Source organism: Antrostomus carolinensis, unplaced genomic scaffold (genome assembly GCF_000700745.2).
Source record: "Antrostomus carolinensis isolate BGI_N321 unplaced genomic scaffold, ASM70074v2 scaffold21706, whole genome shotgun sequence".
NCBI classification, from domain to species: Eukaryota; Metazoa; Chordata; class Aves; order Caprimulgiformes; family Caprimulgidae; genus Antrostomus; species Antrostomus carolinensis.
In genome coordinates this window covers 25,676-46,619 of record NW_010320058.1, presented here as the reverse complement: position 1 = coordinate 46,619, position 20,944 = coordinate 25,676, and the positions used below count along the sequence as shown (strand labels likewise).

Below are 20,944 nucleotides of genomic sequence, written 5' to 3'. Positions count from 1 at the left end.
CATACTCTTAAGACTTTTCACTGCATTCTGAGAATAAGTTATAATGGATGAGAAGGCAGACAATTTCATAAGGATGCTGATGAACTTGAAATGGAACTAGACATGTAATTTAGGTAAGAGTATTAATTATTGTCAATATTAGAGATGCAAGGCTCCAGTGTGGCTGAAACCCAGCCAGTAAAGCTTGTGGGGTGGGAGGAGAGTGAGTTTATACCAATAAATCTTTTTCTATATCTGGGGACCCCAAAAACTTGGAACGTGCAAAAATGAGAAGAAAGCATTTCCCTGACAGTTTTCAGAGCATTAATAAGAATTAACTAGACATGCATTTTTCACATACAATTATTTAAAATGTAAATTTTCATCACATAAAATACTGTTAGCAATCATATACTGATGGAACTTTACTACATATCATTTAAATATACTATCATACCTGCTGAGCCAGAGGGAGGAGGAGCACCAGCTTTCTGCCACTCGGTAGCTTCAGCAGCCATTCTACGAACATAGGCATCATCCACACACATCAAAATGTTTTCTGGCTTTATATCCGTATGAATGATCTTGCACTTGCTGTGTAGATAATCTAGACCTTGAAGTACCTAATTACAAAAGGATTTTTTTAAAAAAAATATTTTAATTACCCACACCAAGCTAAACATATTTATTATTAGTACAGAGATGTTCAACCGATTGCCTGCAGTCCATATGTGGCCTGGCAGGATAATTTATTTAGCTCATAAACCCAGTTACTGAGACTTTCATGAGTAAGATGCTGGCTGGATGAATTGTCCTGATGACAGCAACCTGCTCTCAGATTTCCATTTCCCAAGTGCTCTTTAGTTGATCCACACATGTGCAAAAAAACTTCATACATCTTCCTTTGAAAAATGAATTTGGCTGCTCAGTCAGAAAGGCTGATCCTCACTAGTTCACTGTTTAAAAGGTAGTTATTTAAAAAAAAAAAACCCCACTGCAAGTACTACATACCATAACTGAAGTCTGGTTTGTGAATAACCATCTTACAGTTTATTATAATAAAAAGCAAAAAGGGAAACGTGTTGTTGAGATGAAATGCTAGCTATAGTTTTCCTTAGAATTCCAACAGTAATTCAGCTTTTAATGTAACCAAAACATGACATAAGGATTTGTCTACCTGTATTTGTCACATGTATTTTTCCACCAGTCTTTCATACTCTCTACAGGACAAAATCTGCTAGCTCATATCAAACCTGCATATCCAAAATCTTAAAAAGGCATTCTGAGATGAAAATTAAAACATGATTTTTACATAATGAAAAAATGTCTCAAATTCTGCCTGGAACAGGAATACAATAGTTCATATGATTTTACGAGTATTTTAGGTAAGACCTAGGTATCATAAACTGTGGAAGTCAATTATTACAATTATTCAGTACAGAATAACGTAACAGCATAAACCAAGCTATTGCTATGTTAACCTACATAAAGACTGTAGAAAAATATCAGCAAGAAAGAAAAAAAAGCAGAAAGCTAGCTGACTCCATTTAAAAGACTTATTTTGATTTTCAGTGAACGTTCTACAACAGGAAACAGACCTCCAAGACTCATCAGCTCCAGCCATTCTAGGTATTTTATAAATAAATTAGCAAGCTCCTTGCTCTCAGGATTCTTTAAGACATAACTGGCTAAGGTGAACTTTAAAAGCAAAACACGTTGGTTCAAAATACCAGTAAGAGACTACAGAGACATCAGTCTACCACCCAGTCCCGAGCTAGTACCAGAACCAGTACATCCATCCAGCACACAAGTTAGCTCAGGTAAGAGAAGAAAAGCAATAGCATGCATATGATATTTACACTCAGGCTAATGCATCCTAACCACACCTCAAGTGCACTGCTCTGCTTTCTCCAATTCTGGAGCTAGACTGGATCAGCAACCTTTCTGAAAAGCTTTCTTTATATGTCTACATAAAAAATGCATGTTCACTTGAGCAGGACTTGGCATCAGTGCCAATGGTGAACCTAAAAACTGTTGCATTCCTGATAAACTGGATTTTTTTCCTGCATATCCAAAACATGCTTGACTAATTGCCAAAGCAACTGAAAGAATATACAGTATGTCTCAAAGAACTGCTAAAAGAAAGATTAGTTTATACTGCAAAGGTAGTTAGTGGTTAAGTGACTTCAAATTTTAGAAGAGGCATTAACAGCAATAGCAACATAAAAACAGACTATAACAGTCTCTTTCCTCCCCGACTACACTACAGACCGTCTTACAAATCACCACTGAGGGTCTTTTAAGCAACAGTGTTAGGGTGACAGCTTTGTCTTTAATTTAGGCGAAGAATCTTTTTGGAGGGGAAAAAGAAATTATATTTTTAGAAACCAAATCAGTTCCATGAGTTACCATAAGGAACACTCTGCGGGAATTTTGTAATTAGAAAGAATGTTCTTAGCTGTCTTAAAATGACAGTCAGACTGCTGATTGCTTCATCCTAAAAACTGGAAGTACATTATACCACTACTCCATTAAGGAAACGTATAAACATGGATATGACTTGCACCACGCTTTGAAATGACTGAGAACAGGGAAAACACTCCTAGTTTTTATTTCTTTGTCCACTGAAAAACAAAACAAAACAAAACAAAAAGGGTAATGTATAATGACTCTGAAAAATTAGGACAGATCCTGTTTCTACAATCAAAAATGTAAATTAGAAGGCTGTATTTTTTTCCCTTGTAAAGGTCACATGGTTAGTTTCACATCAAGAAACTCATTATTTGCAGTTTCTAAAATTAATATTCAATTATTTTTCTTTCTTTTTTATTCAAGGAGCCAAATCATAGTGACCCATCAAACAGATTACTTACTATATTGTAGATCAAAGCAAAAGTGAAAAATTTCACTGATCAAATACACAATGTTCATATTTCAGCATCAGTTTCAGAATATGATCCTCTCAAGAGACTGATGCTATACATTTTACAACCCAAAGTAAGGAATCCAGAATTAAATAAATGGACACTTCCAATCATCTCCACTGCAAAAAAAGAACTGCAGCAACTAATCCTTTTTTCAATTCTGCAAGGTCTTCTCTTGCACGACAGTCCATGTAACTCCACCCGGGGGGGAAAAAAAAACCTGCTTAAAATCAAAATAAATTTCTTACTAAGAAATTCAACTCTCGGCTGCATTTTAAAATAAACATAATTTTGTCCCAATGCTCCAAACTACTTAAAAATAAGTTTAAAAATTTTTCCAAATCTTAGCATAAAAAATTCATTTTCAACTGTAGCATGGAATTATAGTACTTTCTGCAACAAAATGGTTTGCTGTACAGCAACACTACAGCAATAATTGAATTGTTTCATAAATCAGTTTTTAGAACATATGTAGCACAAGTTTTGTCTAAGTAGAAGAAAGAATAAGGATCAGTATTATCTTTAATGAGATGAACAACCTGGAAGCCTTACCAGTCAACGCTGATCTCACTAGTCCAAACAGTTCATTCCAACCTCACAAAAATCAAACCTTTTTTAATCTTTCAGGACTAACTCGTTCCTCTTTTTTTCAGGTGTCAAGTGTTTGAATTACTTTGAAATTTAACCTTTGCTTAGGTTGGAAGATTGTGTGATTCAACCTCTCCCTAAGTCATACCAGCTTCAAAGTTGTATCTAACCTCAAAATCAGACCAGCCTGCTCAGAGCCTTCATCCAGTTCATTTCTGACTGTCTCCTAAGATGCAAACTGCGTAACACTGCAGACAACTTGTTCCAGTGCCTGACCACCCTCACTACCAGAATCTCTCTTTTTGTAACGTTGCTTCTTGTCCTCTCTCTGTGTATTGACAAGAGAAGTCTGGCTCCATCTTCTCTATCTATGCTGAAGACATCAAAAGTTTTCCCCTTTATTAGCCTTTTCTTCTTATAATGGAACATATCAGTTCTCCCAAGACCAACATATGCTGCAGCTCCCTCATCCTCTTGGTGGCCTTCCACTGGACTCAGCTTGTCTACCAGGACCTCTCATACCAGGGCTGCCATCAATCTTCACATTCAGATAGTTCTTCCTTATTCATAACCAGTCCAGCAAGGTGCATGTCCAACCTGTCTCCTTGCTGAGACACAGCCCACCCCATGGTGAGAAACTGTCCTCAACACACTCCAGAAATCTCCTTGATTGCATGTACCCCACCAGAGCAGATATCAAGGTAGTTAAAAGTCCCCCATAAGAACCTTCTTATCTACTTCTGACACTGGTAGCCTGTAGCAGATACATAACATTATGTTGTCCTTGTTGGTCTCCCCCTCTGATTCTGACCCATTCTACAGCAAAGATTCAAACATTTAAGCTCAACTCCTCTTCCCTGGCCATCTTTTCTAAAGTGTCTTTATCAGGCTACTTCTGCCCTCCAGCCATCTGAGCTATTCCACCACAGCTTTGCGCTTCCAATGAGGTCACAGGTCTGCAACCACATACGGATTTCTAATTTCTGTCCTCTGTTCCCCATGCTGTATGCATTTGTACATGCCACTTGAGTCAGTTTCCCTAGTCATGATGACCAGAAAAAGCACTGAGAGCCTTCCCTGCAATTCTGTCCTCCAGGCCTCTGGCCTTGCTGACCCCATTTCTCACTGGGTTGTGGTCACCATCCCTGAAGATCCCACCTGAAAGTCCTCTTCTTCTAGGTTACAGGAGCCTGTTGGCAAAGAGGTTGTGAAGCTGGTTTCAGAAGTTCTCACCTTTATCCTGAAAAGGGGTTGTTTTCAGTTTGGATGCCCTCAGTGGTCTGGCTTACAGCCTGTTTCTGCAAACAGGCAACGTAACTGAGGTAAGAGTAAACTGCAGCAGGGAGCTCCTACACCTGGCTTTGCTACTAAGCCTGGTATATCAAGAAATCACATCGTAATTTCTCAGGTTTTGGCCAAATTCCAGGACAAAGGTGCAACCAAAGCCAAAACATTCCAAACAAAAAAATTACAACATTTACTGAAAACAGTGGCTATTTATATGCACATATAATACAAATACACACATTCCCATTTTTTAGCAGGCAGCTCAGTTTGGCTAGAGCACTGCAATACTACAGCTCCTTGTATCCAGCATCTGAGCCACCTAGTTGTATAGAAATTAATGGATCAAAAATATCAACTGTATACTACCAAATGCATCAATCAGTTATTTAACTAATTCTGATTAAAAAGCTGGTAAGTTGAGATTCACCAGCTTACATATAATAATAACTACAAAGAAAGTAACTACTTTAACAGATCACTTATTAATAAAATGGAGGTAATGTTGATTAAGGCAATATAAGTTACCTAAATGCCAAAGTATTTTGTTCATCATTTGTAGGTATTATCTGCATATAGATTAAAAGTATGTATAAAATCAGCGATATCTAAGGATTTTCCCTTACTGAGAGACTATTTCTTCTTAAGATCACCTCAGCATTTGATTTTCATATTACAGCAAAAGAACATATTCTGAAATAATGTTTAAGTGAAATGTTCTGAACTGTTTCATCTTGTTAGCCCTCTGACTGTTCAAGAACTTAAATACAGATAGACAACAATTTTCAAAGAACTTTTTTTTCCCTTTAAAACCTATTTTTCAGGAAGATATATAATTTCTGTTCAGTTTCATCATAATAATATTTCCCACTGTTCTGATGCTTAATTTTCCAGAAGTTCTTATTAAGAAGCATGACATGTCAACCAAAACAACAACTGAGTACAAATATCTTTACATATGTGAAAGAGACTCACTTGCTTCAACTTCTTATTTTCTAAAGCAGCTCAGGAAACTCCCTTATCAGTGGGAAATCTTGATTAAAAGAGAAAAAAAAAAACCAAAACAAACCTAAAACAAAACAAACCCCAGCATGCAGAAATGTAGGCTATCCAGCAAGATGCTCTTGCAACTCTCCTGAGACTACCAGTATAATTGCCTTATCTCAGATATTAATTAGTAAGAGTTCAGTCGAAATATCATCGTTCTAACCTTCAACCTCTTAACAATGGTGGAAAAACCTAATTAAAACATTAACACATCTTACCTGTCGAATTATACTTTTTACACAACGGATGGGAAGGCCTTGATAATTGGACTTGATTATCCATTTTAGGAGATGATGTCCAAGTACTTCGAAGACCATACAGACATCTGGGATTTAATTAAGGATAATTTCCAAATAAACTTGTTGATGACATCAACATAAATGTTTGTTTGCATACTGGCTACAGCAGTATCACCCTGTTTAGGGGGAAAACAGTTCCCCCTAAAATGGGCAGAACATGGTATATGCTTTGATACATTTCAACTATATGTACACACACAGAAGAACAGTGCCCTAATGGAGAACAAATTAAAATAAAACATCTTAATTATGCAAATCTTGTTAAACATGTTAACAATAGCATTAGGGTGAACAAAGAAATAGATTAACTGTAAAAAAATAACTAATTCATTTTTGTTTTATTTGAAACAGTTAAAAAGTACTGATTTGGCCTATTATCTCTAGTTTCTAATAAATATTAAATTATATGAACAGAAGGTTTTAACAACAGACTGAAGCAACAGTGTTTTAGAAAAGGAATCATACTAAAGATCTTTTTGCTTAGGCTCAATTAAGAATCACTTGACAACAAAGATTAAAGTAGTAATAGAATGGATCTCTTACCACCTACAATTTTAACTGCAGAGAATAATGGCAATCACCAAAGAAGTCAGGAACAAAGAAAATGCAGAACTCAAGAAGCAACATGCAAAAAACACAATGCCAAAAAGTTTAAGTTGACCCAGCATCTACCATTGGCCACCAACAGAGACCAATAGTAGATGATTAGGGAAGAGCATTAGGAAAAAACAAGATGTTGTAACTTCCAGTGATTACTGGTTCAGGGGCTTCCCAAGTTAGAGGTTCTACACTTAATACACCTTGGCAGGTTATCTTTCTATTGAGAAAATATTCAGCTATTCCAACTAATTCTAAGTTTTCTCATCCACAACGTAACAGCAAGAAAATAGGCAAACTAACTATACTGAGGTAATCCTCAGACATGAGCTGGTAATTAAGTTAATGTCACTGAAAATCAGAAAGAATGTTAAAATCTTAACCTCATGATTTTATAACTTTGCAAAGAATGTAATACAAAGAACAGGAAATGAATTAATTGATGGATACTGCAGGAAAATCTCAATGGATGGAAATTATACCATCTGTATCTCAGAGACCATTCATAGGGAACTACATTGTTAAGAGAGAAATCGTATCTAACTTCTCTAAGATTTATTAACTAGAGTCTTGGCCATGATCTTGGAGTCACTGTCTTAACTTGTGTCAAAATGAGACCTACCTTGTTTATGGGTCTACTGTTTACATTCTTGTAAAGTACTCACCTATATGCATAATTAACTGAAGTTTTAAAATCTACATCCCTTATGCTGGAGTTGGACCAAAGTTAAAAGTTCCCAAGACTTCTCAAACTTAAAAGGTCGCAAGACTGGTCAAAGTACACTGTGAAGAACTGTAACATTTTGATTGCTGCTACTTGTTCATCTCACCTCATTCCTGTACTAGAGGAGACGGTGAATAGTCATTTCTCAATCATATCAATCAGGTCTACTCAGAACATTCTAAAAAATGTTCTATTCAGAAGAGGAAAGAGTCTTGGTTACTTTACCACACAAGCATCCAATGAACAGAAGTCACTAGCAAAGCACACAGCCATCAAAACAGATGAGCAGAGCACATCAGCTCTGCAGGGCTTATTAACTTAGCCCACACAGTGAAATTGCAATGCTACAGCAACACAGATTTCAGAAAGGCAAGACAGTGCAGCATTCAGAAATGAAATCTAGGACACCCGCCCACAGTCCTTCAGACCACTGCTGCTGCAGACTCTCCAATGCACATTCCTGCCATTCCTTGCACTTACTGAAGTGCTAAACCTTGCCAGTAATCAGAAGAGAAGGGTGAGGGGAAGTGAACAGCTAGGAGGAAAGAAAGGGGAGGGCACCCAGAAGGAAGAGACAAAGAGGAATGGCAGAGGCAGACAAAGAGAGGGAGAGCCACAAGAAAGAGAAGTGATGTGTACTTGAAAAAAGACTGCAATATTTTGCTGGGAGGACTTGGACAAACTCAAGGTGTGCTCAGTACTGGAGAGGCAACTGGGATGGGGAGAAGATATACAGGAGGCTCGGTGTTTGCAGTAGGTATGCAAAAATGTGACTCTTGTCTGATTTACCATCCTGACCTGAAAAATGTTAACTGTAAACCAGACTGCCCACAACAAAGAGTTTGGGAAAAGCTATGCATTAACTATTAGGAAACCAGCCTTCCAAGCCCCAGGATCTTCCTACAGCACAAACATCCTGACAGATGAGTATGCCCAAAAAGTCCTCTGTCAAAAATAAACCTGAAGCCTACCCAGCAGACATGCCTCTTATGAAACACTCTTTGAAGCAGTTTGGGGAATGTCTGAAAGGGGGATGCTGAGCAGAGCAGCAGAAGTGAGAGCAAACATAACTTTCATCAGCTGACAGGCTTAAGTACTCAAATCTGATATTTCTTGACTAAAATCCTACCTGTAACTATTTATCTACAAACTCACATTACAGGACCATACAGAAATCTGATGAGGACTAAAGACTAGTTAAGCTAAACAAAATAAGGCTCTGGTACCAACACAGAGCACATCTGGATCTCAGTTGCTTCTGGACTGGTAGCATTTAGGCTCTGTGACATTTACTTAATGCTGTGTATTCTTTGGAGATAAATTTATTACAATTATTATAATGTCTGACTGTGTCGGGAATGTTTCCCTCTTTATTTTTTTACTTGTCTCTCCAAACACTTGTTTCATTATGTGATTATCCGAATCTTTTATTAAAAAAATGCTACACTCAAATAAGCATTCATTAAAGCTCTAATAAATACCCAGAATAAATATCCAGTGCAGATAAATATAATAATCTACACCCACTGAAAACATCAAAGTGCCCAAGTTTGGGAATTCTCTTACTTCCTGAAAAAATCATAATTGCAATCTTTTAAAAAATGTACAAGTAAAAAATTATCTGGCTAGTGTAGGATAACAGGCATTGTTAAAATCTCTCTGTATATAAACACTTATTACAGCTCCTAGGAGAAAGATGACTGTTCTCAGACACAGTGCAGGGCAATGTCTCTGCACATACCCAGCTCTGTGTTACACGGTTCTTGACAAGTTTCCCTGTTTGGAAGCTCCATGACATTTTGTGATATTAGCCACCCAAAGGATTCACCCACCTCTCTTCTGTCTTGCTTTAACTTTCAAATGTATTCCATAACCAATAATCAAGCCTCTATGAAGCATATGTTGTTTTAATTTACAGTCAAGGAACAGATATCTAGTGACTTGCTCAAAGGAAGCTGGAAACAGCAGAGCATGGAAAAACTCTCAAATGACTGTATTGCTCTCAACCTGTTCAACTCAGTAACACTAATGGAACACTAATATGGCATTTTTAAAACAAACAGTAGCAGAACGTTAAAAAAAGTTATCTGCTCCCTCCCAAAAGAACCTGAAACAAAGATTTTTGTTTTCCTAGAAGATAAAAAAGGAGTTGAGCAAATAATCAATGAAAACAACCTGTGCTCAAATAAGCAATGTAAACTCAGGATGCACAAACTGTTCACAACGAACCTCAAAGTGTAAGATACTTGTCGTCATATTTTCACTGGTGGCTAGACTTGGACAGAGACTTCCAGCTGTAACTTGAATTTGAGTCCACCAGCCCATCCTGTTTACTTCTCAATACTTCTCAGTAAGGCAGAAGTAGAGTCTCCTTCTCTAGAGACATTCAAGAGTGGAGTTTCCTTCTCTCCTTCTTCCATTCAAGAGTGGAGTCTCCTTCTCTGGAGACATTCAAAATCAGCCTGGACACCTTCCTGTGTGATCTCATTTAGGTTCCTGCTCCAGCAGGGGGGGTGGACTAGATGATGTTTTGAGGTCCCTTCCAATCCCTGACATTCTGTGATTCTGTGAAGGCAGGAACATTCACCTCACATAAAAAAACCCTTCTGTTTTGCCAGAGTTTTCAACATGAAGGTAAAACTGAAACAGAATAAATCTGTATCAGCTGTCCAGTTTTAATATGCTAACTAAAAGCTAACTGAACACTTATTTTTACATGGTCTCTTTTGGCTTTGACAACTTAAGTGCTATATTTCAAAAAGATAAATTTTGGATATGCTTTCAAAATACTATCACTAACAAAATTTACACTTCACATTTAGAAATAGCTCTCACCTTTATTACAGAAGTATACACACACATGAATCCGCAATAATTCAAGAACATTATTGGGAAACCACTCTGTTAAGCAGATAACAATTATTTCTATGTATATTTATTAACACCTTTTCTTATTCCCTATTTCACATTAGGGAAACAGTAATTCAAAATTTCTGATTTCTAAAAATAACTTTATTCTTCAATTGCACAGTTGTCAGCTAAAGATCTGAAATGCTTCGGTCACATTTTTTATGAACATCGTTAGAAAATAAAGATATTTATTAAATACTTCTTAGTAAGCATCTCGGCTCATAAATTAAAACCTATTTTTTGTAGCACAACAGCAGCACCAAGAAACTCTAACCAGGGTTCTTTGCCTCATCCCGTGTTAAGCAATTTCCTTGATCACAAACCATTTATATTCAGGTTGAAATGACTCCTGGTAAGTGTACAGTTTCTTTTAATTCATTTTAATTTGATGATAAAACCTGGGAAAAAAGCAGACTATACTAACTTCACTTACATTTAAGCAGCTTTCTACCATGCTAGCTGACCACTGAAGCAACTAGAAAACAAACCAAAATGGGACAATGGGAAAGCAGTTAAGACCCCATGCTGTAACTGAGAATACTTGTCCCCACACTCTCTTTCTCACTTATTACAAGCCCAAAGGCTTCATAACTAATGTCAAAGACGCAGACGGATGGGGAAAAAAACTGCTTACGCACTTCTCCTTGAAAGGCTGCTTTCTAGTGGGCATTCAGACTTACTGACAGTCACCTCCTAGACTCCTCTCCTTAGAGGATAAGAGTTGGTGAAAGAGCATCTTAACCTGATCTGCCGAAGATTATCTGCATATCACCAAAATCAACTTAGTGTTAAGCTCTCTAAAGCAGGAATCATCTCTTTGTCTGGCAGTATGACACCATGGACAAGGAGGTCTGGTATGAGGGCTCCGAGACACAACAAGCATACACATAAATATCAGCTGTAACAGTAAATGAAAGCACAGTAATATAATAAGCTGCTAAAATCTCTAATATAATTAGCAACAATAATTCACTTTAGCTCAACTCTAAAATCAAATATATTCATAGACCTAAAATTTTCTCTGAGAACAATATTCAGTTATATTTTACTTTGTCTCCTTCCTTCCTTTTTTTTAAAAAAAAGAAGCATTTGAAGATAAAGTTTTAACACTTTTGCCAAAAAAGAGGTTAACACCTGGCCAAAAGAGGATCACATAAACAAGAGAAGATTCTCCATGCCCTCACACTTCCTACAAGAAAACAGAAATCAGCTTCTTTATGACACTGACTTACTTTCTCTTTACTAGTCTAGAGCAAAACATATTTCCTGTAAGCCTCAGTTAATACAAATCTTTCCAGTAAAACTCCAGTTTTTAAGTAAAGTAACTATCTCTAGTTCATAGAATCACAGAATAGTTTGGCTGGAAAAGACCACTATAACCATCTAGTCCAACCATAAACCCAGCAGTGCCAAGTTCTAGCAGACCAGGACAGGATTCATGGGAATTTTTTTTATTCTGTGTTGTGTTTAGAAAAGCTAAAGTTACTTTCACTCCAGCAAGTGCACTGCACACTGGACTACTCTTTGCATCTACGTATGTTTTGGTGTTTCTACATTACAAATTTAAAGTATGACTAACCAGAAAATGCCGGAACTAAATGCTTACTTATCTCAGTACATCATTTTTAATGAAGAAGCCATGTTTTCAAAAGGATACGAATTCCATTCATTCCAGAAATTTTGAAGTCATCAATTAGCTGTACAACCATATCCTTGTTGGGATCATTAGGGTCACTTTCACGAACCTAAACCAAGAATGTAAACAATGATATTTTAGGAAAAAACTCACTTTAAAATACTAACTAGTTAGCTTTCCACATGAATTTAAACAATATTTTGGAGCTTCAGAAATCATGGTAACACATAATAAGCCAATTATTGGGGGGGGAGGGAGTAAAAAAAAAATTAAAAATTGGTATTGAGCACTGAATTGCATGAGTGATACTTACACACTTGAGCAACTTTATTTCATCCAAGGCTGTCTCTGTATAATGCTGGGCACTTTTTACAACTTTCATTGCAACAAACCTTTTCCCCCTTGAAAAGAACAAAAATATTTTAAACATGTGCTCTGAGCTAAAATAGAAAACAGACATACTTTAAAGGGAAACTTTAAATAGAATATTTCATAACCTAATGTATTCTGAAAGAAAACACTGAGTTACACTTAAAAACAACTTTTACCAATACTCTGATTTATTGAATAATTTTTCTCCTTGATGCTAATGTCTTTAAAAGAGGTATTTGGTTACACATTTTATCATTCAGTTAAGGTATAATTATAATTTTTCATTAAAGATACAACAGAAATAACATTAGCTTACTCTTGCATGTTCAACACAACGTGTAAATTCAATAAGCAGAGCTAAACTGAGTCAATGAAAATAGAATTACACTTATTTCTGAGAGCTCTTATAAACTGCAACCTTAATCAAGAGCAAAATAAGACTGCAGACATCTTTCTGCATAAAAAGACAGCAAACATTTACAAAACTTTAACATTTATGTAAAATAAAAGTTACTGCAAACAAAGTAACATATTAAGAAAAAAGTGAATGGAAATAAATAGTTTTCTTACTGCATATCCCAGCATAGCCAGACTGTCGAGAAGTGTCCCCATCCTAACTTTCTAATAACATGGTATCGGCCATTGAAAAGATCACCAATTTTCACTGGATGATAGCCTCCTTTCATGAAAAAAACAAGCATAAAAAGAATTTTCAGAAAACAAACAATAATTCCCAGGTTTTCAAGTAATTCTTGTAGTATAAATTTTCCTCTTCAAATTATCCTGTACTATAAATAGGAAATCTAAAGAAAATTTTACTGCCATGTTAAAAATTCTGCCTTACTTGTCCTGGAGGGAAAAAATTCATGTCCTGTAACTACTGTAGAGTTTATTCATCCTTCTCTCTTATGGCTTTTTTTTTGTGGTAATATTACCATCTGTTCCCTATTTCCCCAAGCTCATCTTCCACTTCACAGAGAGTACAGGAAAGATCTACATTATTTCTTCATCATTTTTAAAGCTTCTCCACTCAACATATTTTGGATGACTGCAGAATCCCAACAGAGATTGTTCTAATTCCCATTTGCTTTCTATTAATAAAGGCAGCAATAAAATACTTCCTGAGAAAACGTTAAGAACAATGCAGACTTTACTGATGCTCTTCTGCTGGGCTCCTGATCCATAGCAGCAATGCATTTTTCTCATGTCTGAGGTTTTTACAGTGAGGGAAAAGAGAGCAGGCAGCTACGGGCTTTGTGTGAACTGCTTTTTAATTACCAAAGCCTGCAGTCCTAACTTAAACCGCTACACAGGTCCTCAAAAGCCCTATTAGGCATAAAGACCAACAGGACAGAGCAGGCTGGAGCTCAGGTTTCTAGGCAGTGTGAGGAGGTGTAGTGAAGCTTTTAATTTCCTTCGTATTTTAAGAGGCATTCTTCCTCCCAGTCAAACCAGAGAAGACAGTGATTACACAAGATTATAATTCAGACCTTAACACACTAGTAGCAACATCCACAATTTTGCCTAAATTGCAAACAAATAATAAAAGTTGCACTGTGCAACCCTCCAGGACATCACCAGAAGTAGACTCAGAGTAGCTGTCAAAGAATCACCTCTTCCGCAATTTCTGGTCCTTCACAATGGAACACCCAACTGTCCTTTGGAAGGTTCCTCAGTTATTATTCCACTTAAAATTAGGAAAACCTCAGACTACTTTCTCTAAGTTGCTGAATTTGTTTCAAAATCCCCTGAAAATCTTGTTAGAACTGCTACCCAATTAAGACAACAATGTGAATTTATCACTTAATTCCTTGGATTTAAAACAGGGACTTCTCTCTTATCACCTTTTTATCTGTGGAACAGCAGCATCAAATCTGGATATATTTATATCCTTTCCTTGCTAATAACATCTTTTGCCTTAACAGAAGTTCAGGAGTCTATTTACAAATTTTTCTTAAATGCTTCCACAGCAGATTAATAAATTTAATGCAATTGTACAAGAGATCTATAGAGACTCCATATCCAACAGAACCGTAAAACTTAAACAATGTATTGCTTTAGATGCTGGTATGTCTAAACTAAAATTCTGAAACACACACAGCTTCCACATTTGTATGTTAAGGTGTAACTTTAAGCTTAGCAGACAGCAGACGCTCGCTCGTTTGCTCACAGCCTCAACCAAAAGCTGACCCATCCAACATGGCTGCAGCTGCCCGGGCTCCCGCACGCCGTAGCGCTGGCAGAGACTCACGCAGCTCAGGGGAGAGCACCAGGGAAGCAGCACCCACAAGTGCTTGCACCAGGGAAGCAGCACCCACAAGTGTCCCCACCAGGGAAGCAGCACCCACAAGTGCCCCCACCAGGGAAGCAGCACCCACAAGTGCCCCCACCAGGGAAGCAGCACCCACAAGTGCCCCCACCAGGGAAGCAGCACCCACAAGTGCCCCCACCAGGGAAGCAGCACCCACAAGTGCCCCCACCAGGGAAGCAGCACCCACAAGTGCACCCACCAGGGAAGCAGCACCCACAAGTGTTCCCACCAGGGAAGCAGCACCCACAAGTGCTCACACCAGGGAAGCAGCACCCACAAGTGCACCCACCAGGGAAGCAGCACCCACAAGTGCTCCCACCAGGGAAGCAGCACCCACAAGTGCCCGTCTCAGGAGAGGCCGGTCTGACCCAAGTGACAGCCACAAATAATTTCGGATGGGCAGCACGAGTCTCCCCTGTAGAGTGCTAACCTCACACACCTCCCTGCCCAGCTGCCTCCCAGTTCACACCGCTGCAGAGGCTCAGTGCTCACCAGGCACAGCGCTGGGTCTGATGTGCACAGGTAACCCAGCCCAGCAGTAAGGTGATGAATTTTTCATCTTTTCCATGAAAATCTTGCACAAATCTATGAAGATCCAGATATGAGAACCACCTTTAAACTTTTAACTTGTGAGAAGTGTGTTCTTACAATCACACACAGTGTTTCATTTCACAAATCACTAGGTATACAGACACCAACACGTTCAGTTAGAGAAGAGCAAAGGGAAAAGAAGGCCCTAGTTCAGGAGCAGTCCAGGGCTCTACAGGAGGACTGAGACATATGGACCCAGCCCAAGACTGAGTCCAAGGACTTGCCCTTGGGGGAAGACCTGCCCTCCCCTCCATCCCAGGGAAGGAAATGCTCATGAAAAGCTGCCAGGACACCTCACCTAGCAACCTAAAAAGCCACCTTCATTTCCGCTGCTGAATTGTGTCAAGCTCAGTAAGAATGTGCAACATTGCCAAGTGGGAACTCTTTACTCTTCAAAGTAAAGCAACTTGACTGTTATGCTGTCCACTCATTTGCAAAAAGAAACAGCATCAGTCACATATGAAGCCCAAGTCTACTGCAGTTTTGTTACTATAGAAATTTTGCTGAATAAACTCACATATACAAATACATACTGATAGAAATTTTATATACAAAAGAAAATTTTAATTTAATTGTCTATTTAACCATTCCTGCAGTCAAAGCTGATGAAAATATTTAAAAATCTGAATAAATACAATAATATTTTAAGACAAATACAGATTGGTTTAAAACAAACAAATAAAATTATTACTCTTTGGTTAATTCTTTCCATAAAACTCTATCTAGGATGATGAAGTGGTAGGTGTGAGTGGAAGGTTGAGAGAACATACAACAATTCTACCTTTCTATTGCTGAAAAAGTCTGCATTTGTGAAATGAATCAAGTCTGCTGATGTGAATTATGTAAAACACTTCCACATAATTCACTATCACAGTATCATTCCTTCTGATTTGAGTTTTGTCCTGCATGTATCATTTGATGAACGCAGTGAGAAGTACAGAATGTTATTCTCTGTATAATCATTAATCCTTTTGCAAACAGATAAAATTAGAAAAACTGAAAAAATATTTAACATCTCATTTTAACACCTCTCAATGGTTTGCAAAAACAGATTTTAAAATTCAACAATACAAAAACTTCTGGAACATTTTACAATTTTTCTAAATACTTAGTCCTATCAAATAATTCCTTAACAGTTATATGGCTTCACATGTATATGAAAACACCGTTCATGCAGCTTTTTGCGCTGCCAGAAGGGTGTACGTGGGCCTTCAAGCATTTAAAATGATGTTCAGGAGTAAATTTTTTGCACTAAACAAAACATTCACTTTTTTGACATGTTAACAGCATCACACTTAACAATGAAGAATTTAAATACAGGTAAACGTATGTTTCTAAGAATAGTTTAGGTAAACAAGTGCCTTACAAGTCTGCCTCTCTGCAGATAGCTTTTGGCATCCTTGTGCTTCAAAGGGTCAAAAATAATCAAAACCTTGGCACAGTTTCTTCCCATCACAGACAGAAGAGAGAACACTCTTCAGAGGAAATCAAAAGCACTAAAGTCAAGTGAATAAACTGAGGGTTGATAAGTTATTTTAGTAAAATCTATGTATTGCAAGAACAACAATAGTATATATGCAAAAACCGTGTTATTTTGGTCACTACAGCACTGTCGTAACTAATTATGGCAATACACTGGCGTACGTTACAGATACCAAGAGCAGCAGCGTGTTCTCTGAGTATATATAACCTCACATGGTAATTTCTACTGTCCTAAGCCGCAACAGGAGCAGTTTTGGGAATAATCAATTACCATTCCTGTACACGTTACTCCTTAATTATTCATGTCAGCAACATACTCATTTACAGATTGTGGACAACCAGGTGACAACATGTTTAGTTAAATGCATTTTAAAAACTGGTGTTATTCTGTGATTAATGTAATTATTTTTCTTCATGATACAGAAAGTATTTCTAAATAGTAGTAACAAGAAAGCATCTATGCAAAATCAGTGAGTTGAGAAAAATGATGTACTTTTGGAAAAACAATATTGGTATTTGAAAATATACAATGTGTAAGTGGCACTGCTGATAATGTAACAAAAACCCTGTTGTGCTATTCACAGCAGCACACACACACACAAAAAGTCTCTCTCACAGCTAGCTAGCTAGCTACATGCACTCAAGAAAGAGGGTCAGGAAAATGAGATCATTATTCCTAAATGTCTCCTGAATGTACTGGTAATTGTAGCTGGCTAGTTCTATGTTTGTATAGGGAATTATTCCCTTTGTGAACTGGATGAATGGGAGACATCTCCAGGGGTCAAAGAAGATGATCAGAGAAGCAAAGAATTCCAATTACATCCATGACACAACAGGCTCTTGAAAAAAATATCTCCAAGTGTTTCAAGGCTTTTCAGAAAAGAAGAAAAACTAGCTTCACTAAGTATGCCTTGAAAAACCACATAGTTGGACTTTTGATATTTCCATTCCTTAAACAAACAAAGACATGAAAAGCATTTCATGTAAATTCAGTGACACCAACAGAAGTAATTTCACAGATAAAAACAGGCCCTGGAGGAAGCCCCTGGGGAACAGAGGTTAGTCTGCTTTACACTGATGGCTGTTAGTTGTCTCTTTCACATCAGGTGTTAATTCAAACTAATTCAATTTCTTGATTAAAAATACTATTATGACTATTTATTAACCACTATGTAATGACGCGAAGGTATGAGTCCAGCACATAGTAATATATCCTTAAAAATAAAAATGAAATTAGTAACAAAAATACCCTGGCAATGGGACGTACAGTTAACAGGTAAAATGTTGAATTCATTAAAAAAAATTAATTATATACTCCCTCATCAAAATTGCCTTCCTATGAAATTTCAGATTGAGATTGAGAACAGATGAAGTACGCTTTGAGTTTTACTCAAAATTCCTGGGAGACTGCCATTTTGGAGATAAAATTCGGAAGAAAAGAGACACTCCAGTAGTAAATTATGATTTCCAAATATTTATCTTCCGCACTGTAAATACAGATAAGGTTACCCAAAAGAGAAAAACATATTCAAACTAACAAAACACCTCTCAAAAAAAAATGGAAGTCATGTATCTAAAACCCATCCCTGGAATTCTTTGACAAATAACTTATTCCTTCCCCACACTTTGAAAACCTCCCAAGAACCAGAGTTCAGACTTGCACGACAACGTTTACGCCGATCGGCACTGCTGAAGGGCACACACCTTTACAGTAATCTGCGGGATCCTCTTGCTCCTCATCGTCAGACCCTAAAATCTCCTCCTCGGGCTCTGGCGGCGTGGGCTCTGGCAGGGGTGGAGGCGGGGGTGGGGGTGGAGGTGGAGGTGCAGAGGGAGCTTTCTGTTGAGGCTCTGGCCTGAAAGAAAAAGAGAGTACACTTAGTAAAGAGCTTCCGCACAGGGGTAACCCAGCTCTTCAGAGGGGAGGAAAAACGCCTTGGGAAATACCAGTGAAGCACGTCTTGCTTATTTTCTCACTGTCAGCTTTCATGTCACCTGTGGGACCCTAAGCAGGCATGGACAGAGATGCACCTGACCAGACCAAAACAGGCCTCAAGTGAATTTGGACTTCCTTGCAGGAACAGCTTGTAAAAGGTATATAATCAGATATGGACAAGCTTGTCAAATTCCTGATGAGAAAATGAGATGTTGGACCTATCTTCTCAAGCACAACTGAGAAGAAGTATTGTCTAGAGAACATCAAGTTATTTAAAAGCTCCTCCCTCCAGCTGAAGGAAGAAAGATCTCATCAATACACAGCAAGAAACCATCTTCTAGTGACACTGACCCAAACCAGATGACTTAATGCACTTGTCCTCATCTGTAGCTGCTGCCAAGACTATGGTAAGCTCCATCTGTATACAAAATACTAGAAACAGCTATTGGGAAGTATGAGAAAAAAAATAATCTTCCCAGGTAGCCCATGATGCACTCCCAGGAAACACACACAGCATGCTGTAATATGCACTAACTGGAGGGGGGGACAAAGCAAACAAACAAAGCCACCCAAACACCACACCATCACAAAACCAAACCACTGAAATCCAAAACCCACCACCGCCAACCAAGACGTGTTTTTCTGACTGTCTTGCATCTCCAGTTTGGGGGGGGAAGGGGGAACAAGAAAACTACACACCAAAAAAATGAAATACCTTTTATATCCCATTCCGAGAAAGGCTGTAATTGGTATTTCTAAACACCAACAAATTACTCACATTTTGAAATTCTGGGTATTATTTTTCAATACACATAAAAAATGAAATCCAGGGTTGAAGCATACCTGCTTGTCAGATAACTGAAAGCTTTCTCCAGACAGGCTGACATTGTTATTTTTTGTAGTCATACTTCATACAAATAAAAAATATATACTTGCCAAATAATATACTTGCAAAATACGTTTGCAAAGTAACTTAAAGCATTTATGTCATCAAAAGCTGCTATAATTTGCATTTATATCTACTTCAAATCTAAGCCATCTGAAAAACACTACATTAAAAGTATTTTGTCGTACAATAAAAAAATAGAAATCTGTCATTTGCTAATTTTTCAGCTTCTAAAATTTAGATTCAAATACTTCCTTGATCATAAGCAAAAACTGTATTTATGTTTATCCCACTCCTACAGTCCTCCTCCTTATAATTCCCCCCACCACTTTTTCTTTTTACACACTGCAATTGCTCAAGACAGCGCATTTGGAGTCGAAGAGTGCACGGTTGGTCAAAAATAAATTCCACTGGCAACACGCACCGCCTGCACAGCAGCTGCTACTATGCCTTTGCTTTAAAGGACATCACTGGGAGTTGCACGCATACCAAATTTATCTGCTTGCTACCCCATTCAGATAACAACATTCTTCTATTCGTTCAGTAAATGGTCAGATTTGAAAAGGAGTATTTGAAACTAATTTATTAATGATTTAAGTTATGATGAGAAATCTACCCAAATAAATACATTTATGGAATTTTTAAGCACATAAAGCTTAGGAAAGAGTAGAAGAGAGAGAAAGGATCCATTTGTAGGATAAACAATAAATATGTTTGCACATGCTCCTACTTAAATAAATCATGTTTGGGTTTTTTCTCCTTCCTTTCCCTTTCCTCTTTTGTTCCCAACAGATGCCTCCACATTGTACATTGTAAGGAAAGTAACCAGTACAGTAAATGGAAGGTACAGCACATTCTCCGACATGTTAATCTTACCACATGTTAGGTTAATGTCCCTGCAACCTGGTTTCACGGTGTCAGCAAGCTGACAGCCCCCACGCCTGGGCTGATGTTGGCAGAAAGCTTTAATCAAACCCATCATAGTGTAAGGATCTACATTACAAACCTTGAAACCCCATCTGCTGGGCACAAGAGCATTTTGGATACACAGATCAGTAACTGTGAACGCTTATAATTGCTAATGAACAGCAAGAAAAATAAAACACCGTAAAACAGTCTGCACTTCATCAGTCTATCTGAAAGTAGTGTGCCAGGCAACACAGGCGCGTCCAGCACTGCTTGGACTCCTTATTCTGGACCGTACCATCATCTTCCTTCATCCTGATCACAAGTTCCCATGTTATTATTGTGGTCACATTACGTGGTACAAATACAGCAAAACCTAGGGTAGGTTAGGGGAACGCAGTACAGGGGCCCTAAGTTCAAAAATCCATTGAAGCTGTGCCAATTTTGTCCTTTAAGATAACAACTACTTGCT

At 37.7% G+C, this 20,944-nt stretch overlaps 1 protein-coding gene across 1 annotated transcript in view; it reads right to left on the bottom strand.

Moving 5' to 3' along the window:
- SRPK2 (SRSF protein kinase 2) overlaps positions 1 to 19,409 on the bottom strand; it is a 49,008-nt gene extending 29,599 nt beyond the window's left edge. The window contains exons 1-7 of the mRNA XM_010169502.1: positions 19,396 to 19,409; positions 18,449 to 18,600; positions 12,931 to 13,039; positions 12,302 to 12,389; positions 12,010 to 12,097; positions 6,041 to 6,147; positions 437 to 602 (exon numbers count right to left, since the gene is read on the bottom strand). Coding sequence (XP_010167804.1) covers positions 437 to 602; positions 6,041 to 6,147; positions 12,010 to 12,097; positions 12,302 to 12,389; positions 12,931 to 13,039; positions 18,449 to 18,600; positions 19,396 to 19,409 — 724 coding nt within the window. The remainder of the gene's footprint in view (positions 1 to 436; positions 603 to 6,040; positions 6,148 to 12,009; positions 12,098 to 12,301; positions 12,390 to 12,930; positions 13,040 to 18,448; positions 18,601 to 19,395) is intronic.
- Positions 19,410 to 20,944: the final 1,535 nt, after the last annotated feature.